At 37.8% G+C, this 22,397-nt stretch overlaps 1 protein-coding gene across 2 annotated transcripts in view; it reads left to right on the forward strand.

Moving 5' to 3' along the window:
* slc4a5a (solute carrier family 4 member 5a) overlaps positions 1–22,397 on the forward strand; it is a 52,204-nt gene that overhangs the window by 17,963 nt on the left and 11,844 nt on the right. For both annotated transcript variants that reach the window (XM_079815575.1, XM_079815574.1), the window contains exons 5-15: positions 3,449–3,609; positions 3,861–4,016; positions 4,858–4,959; positions 7,758–7,813; positions 17,580–17,737; positions 17,839–17,926; positions 18,071–18,225; positions 18,304–18,432; positions 19,010–19,184; positions 19,356–19,489; positions 19,702–19,973. In XM_079815575.1, the coding sequence (XP_079671701.1) occupies positions 3,449–3,609; positions 3,861–4,016; positions 4,858–4,959; positions 7,758–7,813; positions 17,580–17,737; positions 17,839–17,926; positions 18,071–18,225; positions 18,304–18,432; positions 19,010–19,184; positions 19,356–19,489; positions 19,702–19,973 (1,586 nt within the window). The remainder of the gene's footprint in view (positions 1–3,448; positions 3,610–3,860; positions 4,017–4,857; positions 4,960–7,757; positions 7,814–17,579; positions 17,738–17,838; positions 17,927–18,070; positions 18,226–18,303; positions 18,433–19,009; positions 19,185–19,355; positions 19,490–19,701; positions 19,974–22,397) is intronic.

Below are 22,397 nucleotides of genomic sequence, written 5' to 3' on the forward strand. Positions count from 1 at the left end.
TGAAACAATTAAAAACGTTAAACGTTTTAATAAAATAAAATTTAAAAATTAGATGAAAAACTTTTTAACAATTAGAAATGTTGCCTTGATAACTAACTGAAATTAAGTTTTCAGTAATACAATTACTAAGTGGAAGTAAAAACTGAAGCTGAATTAAAGCTAAAACTGCAAAATAATTGCAACATGCAATAAATTACTAAAAATGAAACTAAAATTAAAATTAAAATACAATTCTAAAATAACCCTGCTGTTATGTGACTTATTACTTCTAGTGTGTATACTGAGCTGTTTATGAAATATGTCTATGTATGTATGTTTATTTTGTCATAATGCACAATATTTGTAATTTGTAACCATTATATATGGTAATTTTTGTCCCCAAAATGGTGTATGAAATCTACCAGCTGGGTCTAACTGAGGGGACATGTTAACCAGCAATACATGACTCATAAAAATCCATAAAAGCCATTTTTAAAGAATGACACGACACTGCAGAAGGTGAGTTTGGGACACCTGTTTAGAAATGGACCCACATTCCGGGGTTCTCAGAAGCGGAAGTCATCATTGTTGGGTACACTTCTAGGGTGAATGGGAGACAATAGCAAATATAATTTTTGTACAGTTGTGGTCAGAATTATTGGCACCCCTTATAAATATGATCATAGATGGCTGTAATAAATAAATCTGCAATGTTTATCCTTTTGATCTTTTATTTAAAAATGTGTAAAAATCTAACCTTTCATTGAAGTAAAAGAATTGAAAGTAGGGGGTAAATCACATTATGAAATAAATGCTTTTCTCCAAAACACGTTGGCCATAATTATTTGTTGCTTCATTTTGTGCTCAGTGACACATTTGTGTGTTGATTTTGATGTTTGTTTTGGATCGTTGTCCTGATGGAAGATCCAACCACGGCCCATAATACGATTTCTAGCAGAGGCCATTAGGTTTAGATCTGTTAGTATTTGTTAGAATCCATGAAACCATGTATCTGGACAAGATGTCCAGGACCTCCAGCAAAAAAATAGGCCCACAACATTAAAGATCCAGTGGTATATTTAACCGTGGGCATGTGGTACTTTTTATCCCTTTTTGCTCCAAACCCATCTGGTAGTTTTTCTGCCAAAAAGTTATTTTTGTAGTTTCATCTGACCACAGAACCAGGTCTCTCTTTTGAAGTTCCAGTCGTGTCTGACAACTGAATACGCTGGATTTTGTTTTTGGATGAGCAAGGCGGATTTTTCTTGAAACCCTCCCGAACAACATGTGGTGATGTAGGGGTTGTTTGATTTTTTTTTAAGACGTTTTTTTGACCCCGAGACTCGACTAATCTCTGCAATTCTCCAATTGTGATCCTTGTAGAGTCTTTGTCCACTCAAACTCTCCTCCTCACCGTGCATTGACGATATAGACAGACACATCTTCCAGGCAGATTTGTAACATCTTTTGTTGATTGGAGCTTCTTAATTATTGCCCTGATGGTGGAAATGGGGATTTTCAATGCTTTAGATTTTCTTACAGCCACTTTCTATTTGGTGAAGCTCAACAATCTTTTGCTGCACATCAGAACTATATTCTTTGGTTTTATTAATTCAGATGAATGATTAAGGGAATTTGGCCTGTCTATTTTCTCATATTTATACTCCTGTGAAACAAGAAGTCATAGCTGGACAATTTCATGTTCATAGTCACCTTGGTGTGCTAAATTTTTTTAATATTAATAGGAATATACTTGAAAGATATTTTACTCATAATATCTTTTGGGGGTGTCAATAATTATGGCCAACGTGCTTTGGAGTAAAGCATTTATTTCATATGTGGTTTACCCCCTACTTACATTTTTTTTTACTTCAATGAAAGGTTAGATTTTTTTGCATTCATAAATAATAGATCAAAAGGATAAACATTGCAGATTTATTTTTACAGCCATCTTTGATCATATTTACCAGGGGTGCCAATAATTATGACCACAGCTATATTTGCATTTGCTCTAATAGCAAAACAAAATAGTCTGCGATCGCATTTCCATGACTTTCCAAAAGAGGGGAAAAATATAGAGAACAACAGTGAGAAGAGAGAAAATGTCATTTGCCGCCACTCCCTCAGCCGTTGGAACATGATGGTTCTCTGCTGGGTAACAGCACTTAAGCACCTATTACAAATGTAATTTGTAAGAGCGCATTCTGAAATTGGAATAAAGATTTATGCCTTGTTACCTTTAATTGCCTTGTACTGTTGTGTTTATGTTTTTATGTTGTGTTGTAGTATTGTTTCTATACATACAGTAGGCTAACTGCAAATGTTTCAACAATGATTTCGTTAACAGAATGCATTTCGAAGCAGTTAATGATTTAAACAATGATTAAATTAATAATTAATTAAACAACAAAGCATACATAACACTTTACTCATTTGGAAACTGTAAACGCATAAATATGCGCTGTCAAGAGTCTGAAATAGATGTTGCTCAATCAGAAAATAAAACACACGCATAATAACTTATTCAGACAAATAGCGCTGACTGCTTTATTTCCAAGATGATGCATGGCAAACTTGAATTATAATACAATATAGTGCAATATAGAGGCTTGTATTAATATTTATTGTATAAGCTATGCGTATCAATTTCTGCAGCTAAACACATATATGGTAATGTTTAATATTTCCTCCATAATTACATACATAAAGAAATATATTTTGTGTTAGTTCAGTTACGTTACCTGTGTCGGTAGTGTGCAGTAGACACACCCACATCAACGACTTCAATATATGACTCGTCCTCTCCGAAAAGACCATAAACATTATGGATAACATCTGAAGTAACTAATAATTTACATACATATATCGTAAAACTAATCCCGTGAGACTGATATGCTGCAAATCGTGCGATTTTAGGTCAATGTTTTGGCTGTACATCAATGGGCGCTCAAACACTTCTGGTGGCTTCACTACCTGATGGCAGTTCAGAGTGCGATGAGCAAGCCAGTCAAAATAATGATTATGGACCACTGATCTATATAAATATAGATCAGTGGTCCATAATTATTATTTTTTCATTACCAATGGCTGCCATTACCATTCACATCTTTCTGTTAAAAAATTACATTTTGCTTTGAAATGTTGAGAATATAGGTCAATTTGATTTTTAAAACTATACATTTTAATATGATATGGTTGCAACATTTATTGGATATAATGCAACATTTATTTTTGGCCTATGGCCAAAAATCTAACTCAAATCAAGTTTGATTTATGGCCCTTCATACTAAAAGGTTTTGGCACCTCTACTGTAGTGAGACAGAAATGACACATCTCACCTTCACCCATTTTCATCCTCATCTAAACGACATCAGAAACTTACATTTCCTATCTTTCTCTGCTTGACTTCAACTTTGTGTGTGTGTGTGTGTGTGTGTGTGTGTGTGTGTGTGACTGTGCATATCTGCAGGTGGGTGAAGTTTGAGGAAAAGGTCGAGGAGGGCGGGGAGAGATGGAGCAAACCCCACGTTTCCACGCTCTCCCTCCACAGCCTGTTTGAACTGCGGACATGCCTACAGACAGGCACCGTGCTGCTGGATCTGGAGGGATATTCACTTCCACAGATAGTTGGTGAGCAATGAGGCGCATTATTCTGGGTGCTTTTCATCTAATGGGAGGCTACTGATGTACTCTGAACCATCTAATCCTTTGTACAATAGATATCGTCTTGCATACTGAAGTGTAATTCATAAAAGTAACCCCCCCACCCCCCCTCCCCAATTGTTTTGATGCAATATAATGTTTTTCTACAATTGTGATGCATTTTGTTTTGGGGATAGTGTACTTTTAAAGCAAACCACTTTAACTTTTGTCTTATGCAGATGATATTATCGAACGTCAGATAGAGGAAGGGTTGATCAGTCCTGAGCTGAGAGATAAAATCAGCTTTGTTTTGTTGAGAAAGCACAGACACCAGACAAAGAAACCAATCCATCGCTCCCTTGCAGATCTGGGCAAGTCTGGATCTGGAGGCGGCAGTGAGTGTTCAATTCTTAAATGTTTTTCTGTTTCTCCTTCCATCCCTACACATATTCCGCACAATAGGTTGAAAAATGTTTTTGTGCATCTTCAAGTATAATGTAGCCTAATTGCTTTAAAGGATAGTTCACTCAAAAATGAAAATGTTGTCATCATTTACTCACCCTCAAGTTGTTTCCAAACCTGTATGAGTTTCTTTCTTCTGTTGAACACAAAATATATTTTGAAGAATGTTGGTAACCAGACAGTTGACAGTAGCCATTGACTTTCATAGTAGTTCATATACTTTTCATAGTATATTTTAACCTTTAATTGTCTTAAAATGACAGTTAATCCAAAAATTATCGTCTACTCACACTTATATTGGGCAAAAAACTAAATGATTTTATCAGCAGAACATTTAGGCCGCTCTCTTCCATAAAATGAGAGCAAAGTAGATGTAAAGCTCTGAAAAAGGTAAAAAGGGGAAGAAGCACAAAAAGACAAAGCTTCAAAAATTTACTTTCGTACTTAGTTTCGTTTTTTTCCTTTTTGGAACTTGATAGCCATTGGTCACCATCCACTTTCATTGTTTAGACTGACGTTAAATTGACTGACAAGCCTATTGTTAAATTCAACCTGAGCATAAATAAGATCATGGGCTTCAAGTGACGTGAGGGTGAGTAGATCATTACAGACTTTTTGGTGAACAACAACAATCCCGTTTTAATTCTTCCAGTGGGTTCTTTCATTGCTCTTTTACACAGTTCATTTACATCAGCTTATTAGAAAAACTCTTGTCTGCTTAATAGGTCATTTAAAAAGTTGTAATGTTGTTTGTCTCTCATTCAAACATTACAGCCCAGCCCACTCGAAGCCCAGCCCGCACTCCTGCCACTGGAGCAAATTTCAATCGCTCTACCGAAGATCTGCGTAGCAAACAAGCCAACTATGGCAGACTACGTGAGTCTGTGTGCCTCTTTTCATCCTTTTTTATTATTGCATATTCTGGTAATGTCAGAGCTGGTTAAAGGATTAGTTCACTTTTAAATAAACTTTTGCTGATTTACTCACCCCCATGTCATCCAAGATGTCCATGTCTTTCTTTCTGCAGTCGAAAAGAAAGTAAGGTTTTGGATGAAAACAGTCCAGGGTTTTTCTCCATATAATGGACTTCAGTGGGCTACAAACGGTTCAAGGTCCAAATGACAGTTTCAGTGCAGCTTCAAAGGGCTTTAAACGATACCAAACGACACCAGACGATGAATAAGGGTCTTACCTAGCGAAACGATCAGTTTCTGCGAGAAACTGAGCAGTATTTATGCTATTATTTTACCTCTTAACAGAGGAACGCGATCGTCTCTGAGCTCCGCCATCACTTCCGGAGAGTGAGGTCAAATTAGATCGTGGTCATAGATGTATACGTAGATGCCTCATTAGCGACTGCACGGATCAGTAGAATGAGGCATCTACTATCGATATATCTATAACCACGATCGAATTTGACCTCACACCCCGGAAGTGATGGCGGAGCTCAGAGACGATCGCGTTCCTCTGTTAAGAGGTAAAATAATAGCATAAATACTGCTCGGTTTCTCGCAGAAACTGATCGTTTCGCTAGATAAGACCCTTATTCATCGTCTGGTGTCGTTTGGTATCGTTTAAAGCCCTTTGAAGCTGCACTGAAACTGTCATTTGGACCTTGAACCGTTTGCAGCCCATTGAAGTCCATTATATGGAGAAAAACCCTGGACTGTTTTCATCCAAAACCTTAATTTCTTTTCGACTGCAGAAAGAAAGACATGGACATCTTGGATGACATGGGGGTGAGTAAATCAGCAAAAGTTTATTTAAAAGTGAACTAATCCTTTAATAAAAATTGGAAGAAAATAAAGCTAGATATAAGTTCAGCAATCCTTTATTTACAAACTCAAAACTTAACACAATGGATCTGGATCAAAACACTCTGAATCAAAACATGAATGGAACAACCAACTTCACACTACCGAACTACCGAACAAAGACTGACAGAAAGAAAGCTCATTATATACAATACCAAAGCAGTCAAAGCAACGATGAACAGGTGTTCAACTAAATCAGTAACCTAGGCAAAAAACACGGCAAACAAACAGGCAGGAAAACTGGAACAAATGAAACTTGAACAAAACACAGGAAAACAGAACATGACTCTTCCCCCATCAAGAAGACGTGATTATGTGCCGTAAGACATCAAAAATAGTCCAACAGAGTAGGGTGGACGAGGGCTTTGGTGGCAGACACAGAGCTGGCAACAGTGATAGCCCAGGTTGAGGAAACAACAACCTGGGAGGAGATAATGGAAGGAGGAACCAGGGAGTAGTCGAAGGCAGGAGGAGACGGAGTTACCCCAAATAGAGTGAGCAGGTAGAAGGTGGAGCTGATAGCAGCAGTAACCAAGGTGGAGCCTTGATATAGAGGCCAGGCGGAGCCAGGTAGAACCAAGCGGACCCAGGGAAACGAGGCAGAAACAGACAGAGGTGAAGCTGGCAGGAGTGGAGACGCAAGCGGAGCCGAAGAGACAGGGTAAAACTGAAGGTCACCAGGGAGATGAGCGGCTGAGGTCAAGTCAAGGCACCTTTATTTATATAGCGCTTTATACAATACAGATTGTTTCAAAGATCATCAATTGGTAAATTAGTTCATTTAATTTATAAAGCAGTTCTGCAAAAAAAAGAGATGTCATTGACCAGCTCAGTTCACTTATCATACAACAGCTTCAATAAAGTAAGATCAATAATATTATTGAATATTAAGTGTCCCCAACTAAGCAAGTCAGAGGCAAGCCCCCGACAGTGGCATAGAACCCAAACTCCATCAGGTGACAGAATGGAGTGAAAAATCTTGGGAGAAACCGGGACAACAGTCCCAGGTTGAGTCGAGGGAGTGAGTAAACAAGGTGGAGCCAACTGGTTCATGGGCAGAGGTAAAGTTACCTCCGGAGAGGCCCATCTCGTTGGCAGTAGCACCTGGGGGTGGGGACAGACGAGGCGAGCATCTGGTGAGTGAGTCCCCCATTCCTTGCTCGTCCCCATCATGGTGGATGGCAGCAGCCTGGCAAACGGTGGCTCTGATCCCTCTTGGATGGCTCCATGGCGGAGAGTTTGCTCAGCTTGATGGTGCAGTGGGTTTCTCACAGCGGCGAGAGCTCTTTGACAGCGCGTTCCTCCTTCCTCCCGGGTTTTGGCGGCAGTGTAATGATGTTTAAGGCACAGGGAAGAAGGAGGCGGGAACTGACGAATGATAAATGTAAAGTTTAATCATAAAATCAACAAACAACAAAAATGTAAAGTGCCATTTTAATAATGTATTAGTTAATGTTGAAATAAGCATGAACTAAGATAACTCTTTTTCATTTTTAGTTCATGTTAACTAATGTAGTTAACCAATGTTAACAAATAGAACCTTATTGTAAAGTGTTACCCATATTCTACTAATCTAGAAAGTGTCAGTGATCTTTTGTTTGGTTTGGTTAAAAGCTATTAAAGAGTTCATTCCACTTACTGGATAATGGGATTGATCAACAATTTGTGTTTTTAATTAGCATTTTTACAGAAAGGTTTTTCATTAAAGCTGTCCAGAGTATTCCGATTTTTTTATTAGTTAGTGAGTGATGCTAGATTAGTTGTCGAATAGAGTCAGCTTTATATCCTGCTGGAGTAAGACTTGAATATTAATAATTTTGATGAAATATTTGGAATTACATTGTGCCTGTGTGTCCGCAGGCCACGCTCAAAGCAGGAGCATGAATGACATTGCAGACTCACCAAGCACGGATCAGGTGAGTCACATGGTATCACAATGTGTCTTTATCTGTAATAGAAAGCCACAATTTGACAAGGCACAACAGCCATTGTATTGTTCACAATAGAATCCGCACAGATCTTTTGTATTTGCTTTGGTGCTATTTTTAGGTGCTGTGTCCAGTTTTCCAGACTGACTTAACTGACAAATTCAGACAGATACTAGAATCTTCTGCTTTCTTTATCAGCGTATTGAAATTTGATTAATAATTTAAATCAACACAATTTATATTTGTTAATATTATGTTCTTAATATAAATTAAAAAGGTATATTTTTAGATTTGACCATGATTTGACCATGTTTTGAGGTCACAGAAAAAAAAAGTTCTGTAGTCCTTCAGAATCATCAACAAAATTAGGAAAATTATAAAATTCCTATATTTTGATGGCAACATTTTACATTTTATAAATTTGTGTCATTGACAATATTGTATTGATGTATTTGATGTAATGTTAATTTTGTTGAAAGCACTACTTAGCATATATGATAGATTGTTATTATAAAGACGTTGCTGTGGCTCTGTGTGTCACGTAACGTGGAATATCACAAACTCCTCATGACGAGGAATAATTACAGGAAACATTAATCACAAATACTTGACAGGAGAAAGCAGCACTATTTCAAACGAGAACAAACAGAGGGTATAAATGCATTGACCAAACAAAGGGAACTAATGAGATAATTGAAGGATGACAGGTGAATAAAAGGACTTAATAGATAACACAGATAAACTAGGTCAGGGAAACACAAAGAAATCGAGCATACATGTAACAGTGTGTGCTGATGTGATGTGCATTGTCGTGGCCTGGTGTTGTCTAGGTCAGTATTGATTTGCCATTGGTAAAACGTGCCATCTGACTGTGTGGTCCTCGTGCTAAGCTCTCACATGCAGAGAGATACCCGGGAGCTGCGGTTTGCTCCCTCTGGAAAATAGTGCTACTGTTTCCATTTTATTCCATGGGCACACAATGTACAAGGCTATAGCCACCAGTCCCAACACTCATTTATCATTGTCCTGCTTTTGTTCATGAAGATATATTGTAAGAGGAAAGTGTTCGTTATTTATACTTTTAATTGTAATTCAGTCTTGTCTGAACAAAAAAGTCCCATTAGCTGGACTAAAACAATAACAACATGATTTTAAACCTTGGACTATATATCAAGACAAGCAGAAAACATTGAACAGTCTTTGGCATACTGAAAATAAACTTTACATTTATAAACAGAATCTGTAGTCAAGTATAATAAACATTGTTATATATGAACATTGTTATACATGTTTCAACACAACACAAAAAATGCTTGATTGAAACCTGTACACTACCACTCAAACGTTTGAGATCAGTAAGATTTTTAAGAAATCAATACTTTTATTCAGCAAGGATGCACTAAATTGATCAAAAGTGACAGTAAAGACATTTATAATGTTGCAAGGCAAGTTTATTTATACTGCACATTTCATACACTATGGTAATTCAAAGTGTTTTACAAAATAAAAGTAAGGAAAATTAAAAGGAATTCAAAGAGTAAAAAGATGATACATAGATAGAATTCTCATCTGGTAAGACATTTTCAGAGTAATTTATGTTTTTCTCTTATATTTAATTAGTTTCCCAATTTTCTCTGGGACTTCCCATACTGGTTGTCTCTATTCTCTGTGGATTTCTTTCGGCATGCCTAAATAATCTGTCGGACGTCTCCAGCAGGTCCGATCGTTCACCTAAAATCAGCCAGGCAGAGCTAGGACTATTTCAGTCCATGCTCCGATTTATTACCCACGCAGTTTCAATTTCTCTTCCAGAAACTTCTTTACTGCGCTGCATTTACCCACGTGATCTCAGTTTCTCTTCCAGAAACTTCTTATCCACGCTACATTACCACAGAGCCAGCCCAACCACTATGGTTTGTCCCCCCCTTTTTTCCTTCAGAAATGAATAAAATTGTAACCAAAAACAAAAACATGGTTACATTGAAACAAATAAAATAAAGTGCAAGCATTTTGGACAAAGCACAGTGCTCATTCAGTAAATGCACAGCTAAACAGAAATGTTTTGAGTCTGGCATAGCTAAAAGCAGACTCTCCTTGCTTTGAGTGAACCCTTGGTATTACTAGCTGTAGCTGATGTGATCCTAATGATCTGAGTGACCTGTTAGGTTTATATTCTATGAGCATATCTGCAATGTATTGAGGTCCTGGACCATTTAGTGATTTATATACAAGTAATAATAATTTAAAATTGATCCTAAATGTAAGTGGAAGCCTGTGCAAAGACCTGAGGACTGGTGTGATATGGTCATATTTTCTGGTTCTGCTCAGGATCCTGGCAGCAGCGTTCTGTATGAGCTGCAGCTGTCTAATGGTCTTTTTGGGAAGGCCGGTGAGGAGTCCATTACAATAGTCCACCCTGCTGGTGAGGAAAGCATGAACACGTTTCTCTAAGTCTTGCCTGGAAACAAAGCATCTAATTCTTGATATATTTTTGAGATGATAGTAAGCTGATTTAGGTATTGCTTTTACATGACTACCGAAATATTATTTAGCTCAGTGGGAGCGTATACAGGTTGAATAGGAGTGGAGCAAGAATTGACCCTTGTGGGAATCCGCATGTCATGGATGTCCACTCAGACTTATGGTCACCTATACTCACATAGTAACCTCTCCCTTCTAAGTATGACCCGAACTGTTTAAGGACCATCCCACAAAGCCAGACCCAGTTTTCCAGCCTGTCAAGAAATGTTGTGATCGACAGTGTCAAATGCTGCACGGAGGTCTGATAATTTGCCTGTATCAGTATTGAGGCAAATATAATTTATTATCTTTATGAGTGCTGTTTCTGTGCCAGATTGAAAATTGTCAAAGTTTCCGTTTGACCTTAAGAATTTGTTCAGCTGATTGAAAAAACTTTTTCAATGATCTTGCCTATGAAGGAAATATATGAGATTGGTCTGTAGTTGCTCAATATGCTCAATATGTTCTTATCCAGGTTGCTCTTTTTAAGGAGGGGCAGTTTTAAGGGACTTTGGAAAAGTCCCAGAAAGAAGTGAGGAATTTACCACTTCCAGGAGATCTGCTTCTAAATCGTTACAAACTATTTAAAATAAATTCTGTTCGTTTGAACTTTCCATTGATAGTTGAAAGTATCCTGGACCACAAAACCAGTCATAAATTGCACGTGTATATTTGTGGCGATAGCCAACAATACTTTGTATGGGTCAAAATTATCGATTTTTCTTTTATGCCAAAAATCATTAGGATATTAAGTAAAGATCATGTTCCATGAAGATATTTTGTAAATTTCCTACCGTAAATATATAAAAAATTTATTAGTAGTAGTAATATGCATTGCTAAAGACTTCATTTGGACAACTTTAAAGGTGATTTTCTCAATATTTAGACTTTTTTTGCAACCTCAGATTCCAGATTTTTGAATTGTTGTATCTCGGCCAAATATTGTCCTATCCTAATAAACCATACATCAATGGAAAGCTTATTTATTCAGATGATGTATCAATCTCAATTAAAAAAAAATTTCCTTATGACGTTTTGTGGTCCAGATTTCAAAAAATATTCACAGCACAACCTATTTTTTTCTTTTCTTTATTAACATAATACCATAATAATGTCACGTTTCTGTTTGGTTTCGGAAGTTCAGTTCGTGTTTGGAGTTTCAGTTTGTATTTCGATTCGTTCCTGTAATCCTTTGTTTAGTTGCCTGCCTCTCCTTTGTTTGTCTTAATGAGTTAATTTGTCCCAGCTGTGTTTGATTAATTATCTCATTTCTGTTTGCTGCTTAACATGCACTCTTGCTTTCAGTCTCAGTCCGGTCTCTGTTGTGTTAATGTGTGTTTTCCGTGACTGTCAGCCTGTTCCTGAGAGTTATTGTTAAAGTTTTAGTTTGGATCAGGGGCCCGTTTCAGAAAGGAGGTTAAGTGAAAACTCTGAGTAGGTTAACCCTGAAATAAGGGAAACTCTGGGTTTTCTGTTTCAGAATGGGAGGTATGTCAAACCTGAGAAAGCAGGGTAAGTCAAGCCCGTTTCTGAAAGAGAGGTAACTTATACTCAGAGTCAGTTACCAGGGTAACTTACTCTGTGAACCTAACCTGGTCAGAAGCAGGTTTTCTTTGGTAAACCCAGAGTTTCTTTCGTTCTCCTCCCCCTTTTTAAAGCACCAGCAGTGTTTAAATACTTTATTCATTCATTCAAACGCCACAAATGCTTTTCTTACTGAGTATATTGGTTGTATTTCAAGTATAAATATAAAAAAATTATAAATTTAATCTAAATCTAAAGTAAGCAAAGTTTACTTAAAACAAATAAAATGTTCTGCCACTTGACAAAAATACAAAGTAAGAAAAGCATTCTTTGCAGGAACATTCATTGCTCATATTTCCATCATGAGGACACTGTCAAAGTGACAAAACTGGCATGTCCTTTTGTACAGGATCCTGACGTTCACTTGATAATCCTCTAGAAGTAACCTAATAATTCGAATTTCCTTTAGGATTTCCAGTGGTTGGATGCATTTATGACACTCATATACCCATCATCACACTTTCTGAAAACTGATTATTGTATGGAATGGAAGGATGCTGCCAGATGGTAGTACGAGATATATGCCATAACCACCACCACAGCTGTTAAAAACATTTATTTAAATTTTTTATAGTCATCTTTATTTCCTACAAATACTTTATTCTTTTTCCTGTTGGATGTTAATATTCTTCCTCCATCTCTTCATCTGTCAGTGGTGCTGGAGTTTGGCTGGCCTGAGTAGAAGTCAAATGCTAATGTCATTACCCTATTTAATAAATGTAACAGGTGGGATTAGAGAACATTTCATTATGTGAAAAGAGCATAGACCCTTTTCACATTTCTGGGTTTCCGAAGCTGAAGTCGTCATAGTTGGGTTAACTCTTATAGTGGTGAATGAGAGAATACATTAAATATATATTTTTGTGTCTCCATTTGCTCAAAGAGCAAAAGAAAAACTCCACAATAGTGATTTCACAACTTTCAAAAAGATGGAAAAATTAAAGTGAGATTGATAACTGCAGTGAAAAGAGAGAAAGATGTTAATTTTAACTATCACTCCCATAGACGCTTTATTAGAAACACTCTCACAGCAGCGGTAACTTGATTTTTGTAATTTGATGCACAAGTAATATAATACAAAGTATTAGTGTTATAAATGTACATGCATAAAAAAAAAATACAAAAAACGTTGCAGGATTTACGATATTGATGACCATTAAAACATGTCATCACAGTCTGTGAAAAGGGTCTATGTGGGAAAAGCTGCTGCACATCGGACACTGAATGACATTTATTTAATATGTCAAATGTTTGTAAAGTCATTAAACCAACACCCATGAACATTTTATGCTTAAAGCTTTTCCTGATTGAATTATGTTTTTTTTTTTTTTTTTTTTTAGCTGCTGCTGCCACATTCTTTGTTTGCCTTTTGGATACCATGAAAATTAAACTTAATTAAAATAATTAAGAATTAAACTTGTGTATTGACCCGGAAGAATGCAAACGTCTTTTTGTTGGGTGCTGTTGCCATGGTGAATCGTAATTTCGGAGCTGCATTGATCGTGGCTTTTCATAGTTGGAATGCATGAGCTTAACTCAGAGTCAGTCTACTCAGAGTTGATTGAACCTCAATTCAGCTGTTCTGAAACCCAAAACTCAGAGTTTCCCATCTCAGAGTAAGTCAACTCAGAGTTCAGATTTAAAACTGAAACAGGCCCCTGTAATCTCTAGTCTGTTCCTGGTTACACCATATTGTGATAAATAAGAAATGTTTGCACCAAATCCGCATATTAGAATGATTTTTAAAGGATCATGTGACACTAAAGACTGGAGTAATGATGCTGAAAATTCAGCTTTGCCATCACAAGAATTACATTTTAAAATATATTAAAATGATCAATCAAATGCAGCCTTGGTGAGCATAAGAGACTTTTGAACGGAAGTGTACATAACTGAAATAATTATTGAAAATGTATTTCTAGACTTCAAGCTTGTTATAGAAATAGGAAAACCTTATTTCAAAGGCCTCAAAAGGCTGGCTGTATACATTTTGTACAACTTCCAAACTCATTTCAAGTTGGAGATGGGAAAAATATAAAACATTGTTTGGAGGAGCTGTTATCCAAAGAAGTTAGATATTTTAGTTTTTGTAATATAGGCCTCAACACATTGAGCTCCATCTGCCAGATAACCCAATAGCCTTATTCATAAATTCTATTCATATGCATCCCTCATGCACAATGTGCAGTTGAGATATAATCCTTCCATGTGAACAGCGTAACACCGGGGGACGGATGCTTGGTTTACGATTTGTTCAAAGGAAGACAGGGGGAAAGCAAAAAGGCTAAATCCAGACTGCATTTTACTCAAGGGCTTCAGAAGGAATTGTGCTGTCTTCGAAGTGATAAAGCCTGAAGACTTTTTTGTTTTTAGAGAATTTAGAATAGTACAAGTTTGTGAGTGTGTTTCACAGAGAGTGAACAGCAGTAAATTAACTTTTGTGTAAATGTGCAGTTCCAGATTATTGGCACACATAAGTTTCTGATTAAAGAGCAGTAATATAATATACCAAATTTACTGTATAACAATAATCATCACAATTTTTTTTTTTACATAAATCAAATGTTTTCCACGCAATGTTAAAGGCTTCAAACAGTTCACGAGTAGTTGAAAAATGTCTCCCAGTTCACTTGAGTTTAATGTGAGACCAAATATTCACTATAGGGTTCAGTTCTGGACTCTGACCAGGCCAAAACATGAGCCTGATGGACTTGTTCTCAAGCCACTTCTTGGTTGTCTTTGCAATTTGGGAAGGAGCATTGTCTTGTTGAAAAATATATTCTGATCATTCCTCTTTAGATAACAACTTTTCATTTGTGGGAAGCAATTGCATTCTCCAATATTCTCCTGTACTCCAAAGCATTCAATGACTTTTCACAGTGAAGTAGCTCACCAATACCAGCAGCTAAAAAGGCTCCCCACACAATGGCACCTCTTCCTCCATGCTTCACTGTGTCAAGGCACATTTATCATTATATTTCTCACCAGATTTTCCAAGACACCGTTCTAGAGCATCACCATGCAACTCACGTTTCATTGCGATTCACCACTCCACACACAACTTCCCATATTATGCCAAAAACTTAATTCTGTCTTTGATGTTTTTCTGAGACAGCAATGGCTTTTTGAGTAGTGTATTTGCTTAAATTTAGCAAATTTCCAGACCAATAATTTGTGGTTAAGACACATTTTTCAGAAAAAAACTGTTTTATCAGAGGAAAAAATACTATATAAGCTTCCTGTGATAGAACGTAAGGTTTAAATGACAACTTGAGGGTCCTATGATGGAATAGAAGAGTTAAATGACAACATAAGGGTTCTATGATGTAACAGAAGGGTTAAATAGCAATATAAAGCTTATGTGATGGAAAATAAGGGTTCAATGATATCATAAAGGTCCTGTGATGGAATAGAAGGGTTAATGACAACATGAGGGTCCTGTGATGGAATAGAAGGGTTAATGACAACATGAGGGTCCTGTGATGGAATAGAAGGGTTAATGACACCATAAAGGTCCTGTGATGGTTAATGACAACATGAGGGTCCTGTGATGGAATAGAAGGGTTAATGACACCATAAAGGTCCTGTGATGGTTAATGACAACATGAGGGTCCTGTGATGGAATAGAAGGGTTAATGACAACATGAGGGTCCTGTGATGGAATAGAAGGGTTAATGACAACATGAGGGTCCTGTGATGGAATAGAAGGGTTAATGACACCATAAAGGTCCTGTGATGGTTAATGACAACATGAGGGCCCTGTGATGAAATTAGAAGGTTTAATGACAACATGAGGGTCCTGTGATGGAATAGAAGGGTTAATGACAACATGAGGGTCCTGTGATGGAATAGAAGGGTTAATGACAACATGAGGGTCCTGTGATGGAATAGAAGGGTTAATGACAACATGAGGGTCCTGTGATGGAATAGAAGGGTTAATGACAACATGAGGGTCCTGTGATGAAATTAGAAGGTTTAATGACAACATGAGGGTCCTGTGATGGAATAGAAGGGTTAATGACAACATGAGGGTCCTGTGATGGAATAGAAGGGTTAATGACAACATGAGGGTCCTGTGATGGAATAGAAGGGTTAATGACAACATGAGGGTCCTGTGATGGAATAGAAGGGTTAATGACACCATAAAGGTCCTGTGATGGTTAATGACAACATGAGGGCCCTGTGATGAAATTAGAAGGTTTAATGACAACATGAGGGTCCTGTGATGGAATAGAAGGGTTAATGACAACATGAAGGTCCTGTGATGGAATAGAAGGGTTAATGACAACATGAGGGTCCTGTGATGGAATAGAAGGGTTAATGACAACATGAGGGTCCTGTGATGGAATAGAAGGGTTAATGACAACATGAGGGTCCTGTGATGGAATAGAAGGGTTAAAGGGTTAGTTCACCCAAAAATGAAAATTCTGCCATTAATTACTTACCCTCATGTCGTTCGACACCCGTAAGACCTCCGTTCATCTTCGGAACAGAAATGAAGATATTTTAGTTGAAATCTGATGGCTCTGAAAGGCCTCCATTGGCACAATGGCACGTTACACTCTCAAGACCCTTAAAAGGTACTAAAGACGTCGTTACAAAGTCCATCTCACTACAGTGGTTCTAAAATAACTTTATGAATCGGCGACAATAGTTTTTGTGCGCAAAAAAACCTTAAATAACGACTTACATAGTGATGACGATTTCAAAACAAAGCATCATGAAGCTTCGAAGCGTTATGAATCAGCGAGTCGAATCAACGGTTTGAATCGCCAAATTTCAGCAGTTTGGCGGTTTGACACGCGATCCGAATCATCATTCGGCTCACTGATTCATAACGCTTCGAAGCTTCAGGAGGCCGTGTTTTGAAATCGTCATCACTATGTAAGTCGTTATTTAGGGTTTTTTGCGCGCAAAAACTATTGTCGCCGATTCATAAAGTTATTTTAGAACCACTGTAGTGAGATGGACTTTGTAACGACGTCTTTAGTACCTTTTAAGGGTCTTGAGAGTGTAACGTGCCATTGTGCCAATGGAGGCCTTTCAGAGCCATCAGATTTCAACTAAAATATCTTCATTTCTGTTCCGAAGATGAACGGAGGTCTTACGGGTGTCGAACGACATGAGGGTAAGTGATTAATGACAGAATTTTCATTTTTGGGTGAACTAACCCTTTAATGACAACATGAGGGACCTGTGATGGAATAGAAGGGTTAATGACAACATGAGGGTCCTGTGATGGAATAGAAGGGTTAATGACAACATGAGGGTCCTGTAAACCAGGGGTTCTTAACTCTGGCCCTTGAAGTCCACTTTCCTGCGGAGTTTAGCTCCAACCTTGATCAAACTGACCTGCCTTTAACTTTCTAGTAATCCTGAAGACCTTGATGGGCTTGTTCAGGTGTGTTTGATTTGGGTTGGAGTAAAACTCTGCAGGAAAGTGGAGTTGAGAGCCCCTGATTTGACAACATAGGGTATGTATGATGGAACAGAAGGGTTAAATGACAGCAAAGGTCCTGTCATGGAACAAAGGGGTTTAATGACAACATAAGGGTTCTACGATGGAACAGAAGAGTTAAAGGACAACATATGGGCCCTATTGTACCCACCAAATCATTTTATGTTATTTTTTCTTTGCTCTTCATTTCAGCTGAAGAACAAGTTCATGAAGAAAATCCCCAGAGATGCAGAGGCATCCAATGTTCTGGTGGGAGAAGTCGACTTCTTAGAAAAACCCTTTGTTGCCTTCGTTCGGCTGTCTCAGGCCACTACTCTTGGAGGTTTGACAGAAGTCCCAGTGCCCACCAGGTAACAGTTTTGCACATTAAAAACTCACAATATGCCTGTAAAAAGATCATGGCAAAAGTTTAATGAACTTAAGCTTTGAATATATTTCTCCTAATGGACAGATTCTTGTTTGTGCTACTTGGGCCTCCTGGTAAAGGCAAATCTTACAATGAGATTGGACGAGCCATTGCCACTCTCATGGTGGATGATGTAAGTTTGATTGATTTGTTTGTTTGTTATGCAATTCATATCTTTAATGTTCAATTCTTCCAGATAAACTTAAAATATATAAACTATAAAAATATAAACTCATGCAAAGTCATCCAAGATTGATTTCCTCTATTTGATCCGCAGCTCTTCAGTGATGTAGCATATAAAGCCAGGGACCGAGAGGATCTTATTGCTGGCATTGATGAGTTCCTGGATGAGGTGATTGTGCTTCCACCTGGAGAATGGGACCCCAAAATTCGCATAGAACCCCCTAAAAAAATCCCTTCAGCAGACAAAAGGTAAAGTTTCTTCTTCTGTGACTTTGTTCAGACCATATGCTTCACATCTTTACATTCCTCTTTTGTTTCTCTGTGAAGGAAGTCTGTGTTTTCCCTCAATGAGCTGGGTCAGATGAACGGGACAGCAGGTGGTGGAGGGCCTGCTGGCGAGGATGAGGAAATGCCTGTTCCACACGAACTTGGCGAAGAATTGGCATTTACAGGGAGGTGGGTGTGTGAATACACTGACTGACATAATTAGGCATCATCCATCCATCCTTTTTTAATTCTGCCTCATGTTTGCCACCTCAATTCAAATTCTGCTTAAATTCAGGAATTTATTTTAAAATTAAATGACAGCCAGAATTTTGTTCTGAATTGCGCACAGCCCTGCCATCTGAGTGTACGGCACATGTACATTTGCCTGTTGATCTTCAGGACCAACTGTTCTTGCACTTTACCTTGCAGAGTCTCTCAAACACTCTGACTGAACGTTTGAGTTTCAGGAGCTCAAAGTGTTCTTGTTTTATCTGTCTTTTACAAATAATTGAAAGATACTGCAGAGCCCCAAGTTTCAAGAGAGTTCGTATCTTGATCAATATGTCACAAAAAGAAAATGTAATGCTCTTTTTGGCGCTTTCTCAAGAGGGCATGTGAGGACTTGGAGATAGAAAATGGGTGCCAGCACTCTGTGCTAATATTCAAGATAGATCTTGCCTTTGTCTGTCTGTCTGTCTGTCTAATACAAGCTAAAGAGGACAGGTCACTGATGAATAATATATTAAACATCTATGTTACGGGGCAGGTTCTGTGGTGGCCTTTTCCTTGACGTCAAGAGGAAGATCCCCTGGTACCTGAGCGACTTTTATGAAGGCATCCACATTCAGTCCATCTCTGCGGTACTCTTCATCTACCTGGGCTGCATAACCAATGCAATCACCTTTGGGGGCCTTCTAGGGGATGCCACAGACAATTACCAGGTACACCTTGCAGTTTTCTACTTGACACTGAACATGACAGTTTGCTTAAAGTTGCATGTCATCATCTTTTATGGAGCATTTAACAAGCACGCTTGTGACCTAGCTTCATCTATAGCCCTTTTCTTTCTCACCTTGTTTCCTTGTCTCTCTCCCTGTTTAATTGTCTGTCAGGGTGTGATGGAGAGTTTTTTGGGCACCGCTCTAGCAGGAACGGTATTCTGCTTGTTTAGCGGTCAACCTCTCATTATTCTCAGCTCAACAGGCCCCATCCTCATCTTTGAGAAACTGCTTTATGAATTCAGCAAGTGAGAGAGCCATCCACACCAATCCATCATAATTTCACAGTCTATTATTGAGGACAATAAAGTACAGCCTTGATTGCTCACTTTCATCAACCCAGTAAAAGACCCTCATAAATCATCTCTCTTCACTGATGCAAATAACCTCTTGCTCTCTTGTGTTCACTGCTCTAGCATTTATCTCTCTTTATTTTTTCTTTAAACTTTCTTTTCCTTAGAAATAATGGGATTGATTATATGGAGCTTAGGCTGTGGATCGGAATGCACTCCTGCGTTCAGTGCTTATTCCTGGTCGCAACCGATGCCAGTTACATCATAAAGTACATGACGCGCTTCACGGAGGAAGGCTTCTCTAGCCTCATCTCATTCATCTTCATCTCTGATGCCATCAAGAAGATGGTTGGATCCTTTAAATACTATCCCATCAACACCGACTTTAAACCGGACTACGTTACGGCCTACAAGTGCGAGTGTGTGGCGCCAGATCCGAGTAAGTCCATTTTTTGAGTAGAGCACATCAGTTCTGAAACTGTAAAATAAATTAGATTTAAAACAAATGTACCTTTATTTAATGTGTCAGGATTTACACATGAAGAACAAATGGTAACAATTTACAATAAGGTGCAATTAGATCCCCTGAAAATATACTATTGTTCATTGTTAAATGCCTAGTTCTGTCATGAAACTCTAGATGGCATAGGCGGATTGGTCTTTAACGCAGCTGATGATATTTACAGTGTTACCTTGGCACAAGCTGATTGGTTCATGTCGCATCTGCAGCCAATGAACTTGCTGCTCAACATTTAAATGGCTGGTTACCATTCACTATAGCAGTTTGCAGCACACTCTCAGAGTTTGTCTAAAACCCTCAACCTCCCCAGCTCCACCTGTATAGGTCTGCTATGGGTTATTGATATGCTATTTGTGCAGCAGCAGTATGTCTTACATGCTCATATCAGCGTATCAGTGTATTTATTGGCAGTAGAAAAGACCTGTACTTGCTCGGCAGCAGCAGCAATAATCTACAACAACAGCAGCAGCAATAATCTACAACAACAGCAGCAGCAATTTAGCAGCAGCGTAGCAGATCCAAGACCAAATACATTAATGGCGCTTTTCCACTGCATGGTACGGCTTGGCTCGCTTCGCTTTTACACTGAGTGGTGCGACTTGGTTCGGCACGGCTTGGCTCGCTTTGGCTCAGTTTGCTTTGCAGTTAGTACCGCTTCTAAGTGGGTGGGATTATAGAATGATCGTTATAGTTGCACCGTCTCTACTTCTCGACATGTCAAGTCAAGTCAAGTCAACTTTATTTATATAGCGCTTTTAACAATGTAGATTGTTTCAAAGCAGCTTTACAGTGTTAAACAGGAAAATAATGCAGCATAATTTTATTCAGCTGTATAGCCATTCTGGAGAAAACGCTGATGTCATCAGTTCATTTCAATTATCATACAGAGACAGTGTGGGCTTTAGATCAATAATTAGATCAGTAATTTAGTTTATATGGTTAATTTAGTTTATTAATTAGATTTATTTCGATGTTTAGTTGAAAAATTTTGTGTCCCCAACTGAGCACGCCAAGCCAGAGGCAACAGTGGCAAGGAAACCAAAACCCCATTAGGTGCATGTGGATGTAAGGACGAAGCACAGATGATGACATCACTTGGTTTGCTCAACGGTGTACGAGGGTAAGCTAATCTTGCGTTTAGCAATGTGTTTAGGGTCTCAATCGCTATATCACAGTCACAAAAGCATTTAATGGTAGCTACGGTAGTGGTAGTGATGATTCTCTCTGACCAATGCAGTGTTTACACGTCACATTTCAGTATCGGTACGGCATGCTTGGAACCTCAACCGAGATGGTACTAAACAAACCATACCATGCAGTGGAAAAGCGCCAAAGTGAGCCGTACCTTGCAGTGGAAAAGTGCCATAACATTGTCATATCCATTGACATGCTAAAAAGAGGGTTCATGATATAACTCAAATTTGTTAAAAATACTGTAACTTGTTAATAAAAGTTATGTTTATATATATATATATATATATATATATATATATATAAAAATAGTTGATTTTAAACACGATTGAGCATTCTTAAATGATACCAGCTAGCACATTAACTTTAGCAGCCCTAAGAGACTAAAAAATAAAAACTTAAAACTAAAACATAAAGTTAATGTGCTAGCTGGTATCATTTAAGAATGCTCAATCGTGTTTAAAATGAACTATTTTCTAAATGTATGGTATTGATCATATTGCAAACACATTTTTGTAAATATTTTTTTGACCTTATAAAATATATATATATAACAGTCTGCAAATTTTAAAATAGAAAACAGTATGTTAAAGTGTAGTAATATTTCTGTTCTAATGCATTTTTAACAAGATTAAATAATGCAGCCTTGGTGAACATGAGACCTCTTTCAAAAACATTTAAAAAAAACGTACCCACCCCAAACTTTTGAACGGTAGTGTATGTACTGTAGAGTGAACATTAATTTAGATTAATATGCTGTAGAGGTATGATTCAATGTTATTTCATTATACTTTAAACATAAGCTTATGGTAATGAATCAAACCTTATTGTAAAGTGTTACTGAATAAATGTCACTTTGGAGTCACTGTACGGTCACATTCATATGCCAAATAGTAATTAATTGATTAAACAAAGTTCCATTGGGTGTTTAGATAACTGGCTGAGTGCATGTGATTATTGTAACTTATTTGTGTTATGTTTGTTTTTGCTGCAAACCCCAAACATGGCTGCTGATTGATGTGAGTACTCTTCAATAAGCATGAGTTTCACCTGGACAGATGGCATGTTTTTTTATGAGTTTGTACTTATGGCCTGCATTATAATGAAAACTAGCAGCGAGGTCTTTTGAAAGTAGTTTAGGTGCGCTGGATT

The sequence above is a fragment of the Gobio gobio genome, assembly GCF_949357685.1.
Source record: "Gobio gobio genome assembly, chromosome: 4".
NCBI lineage: Eukaryota > Metazoa > Chordata > Actinopteri > Cypriniformes > Gobionidae > Gobio > Gobio gobio.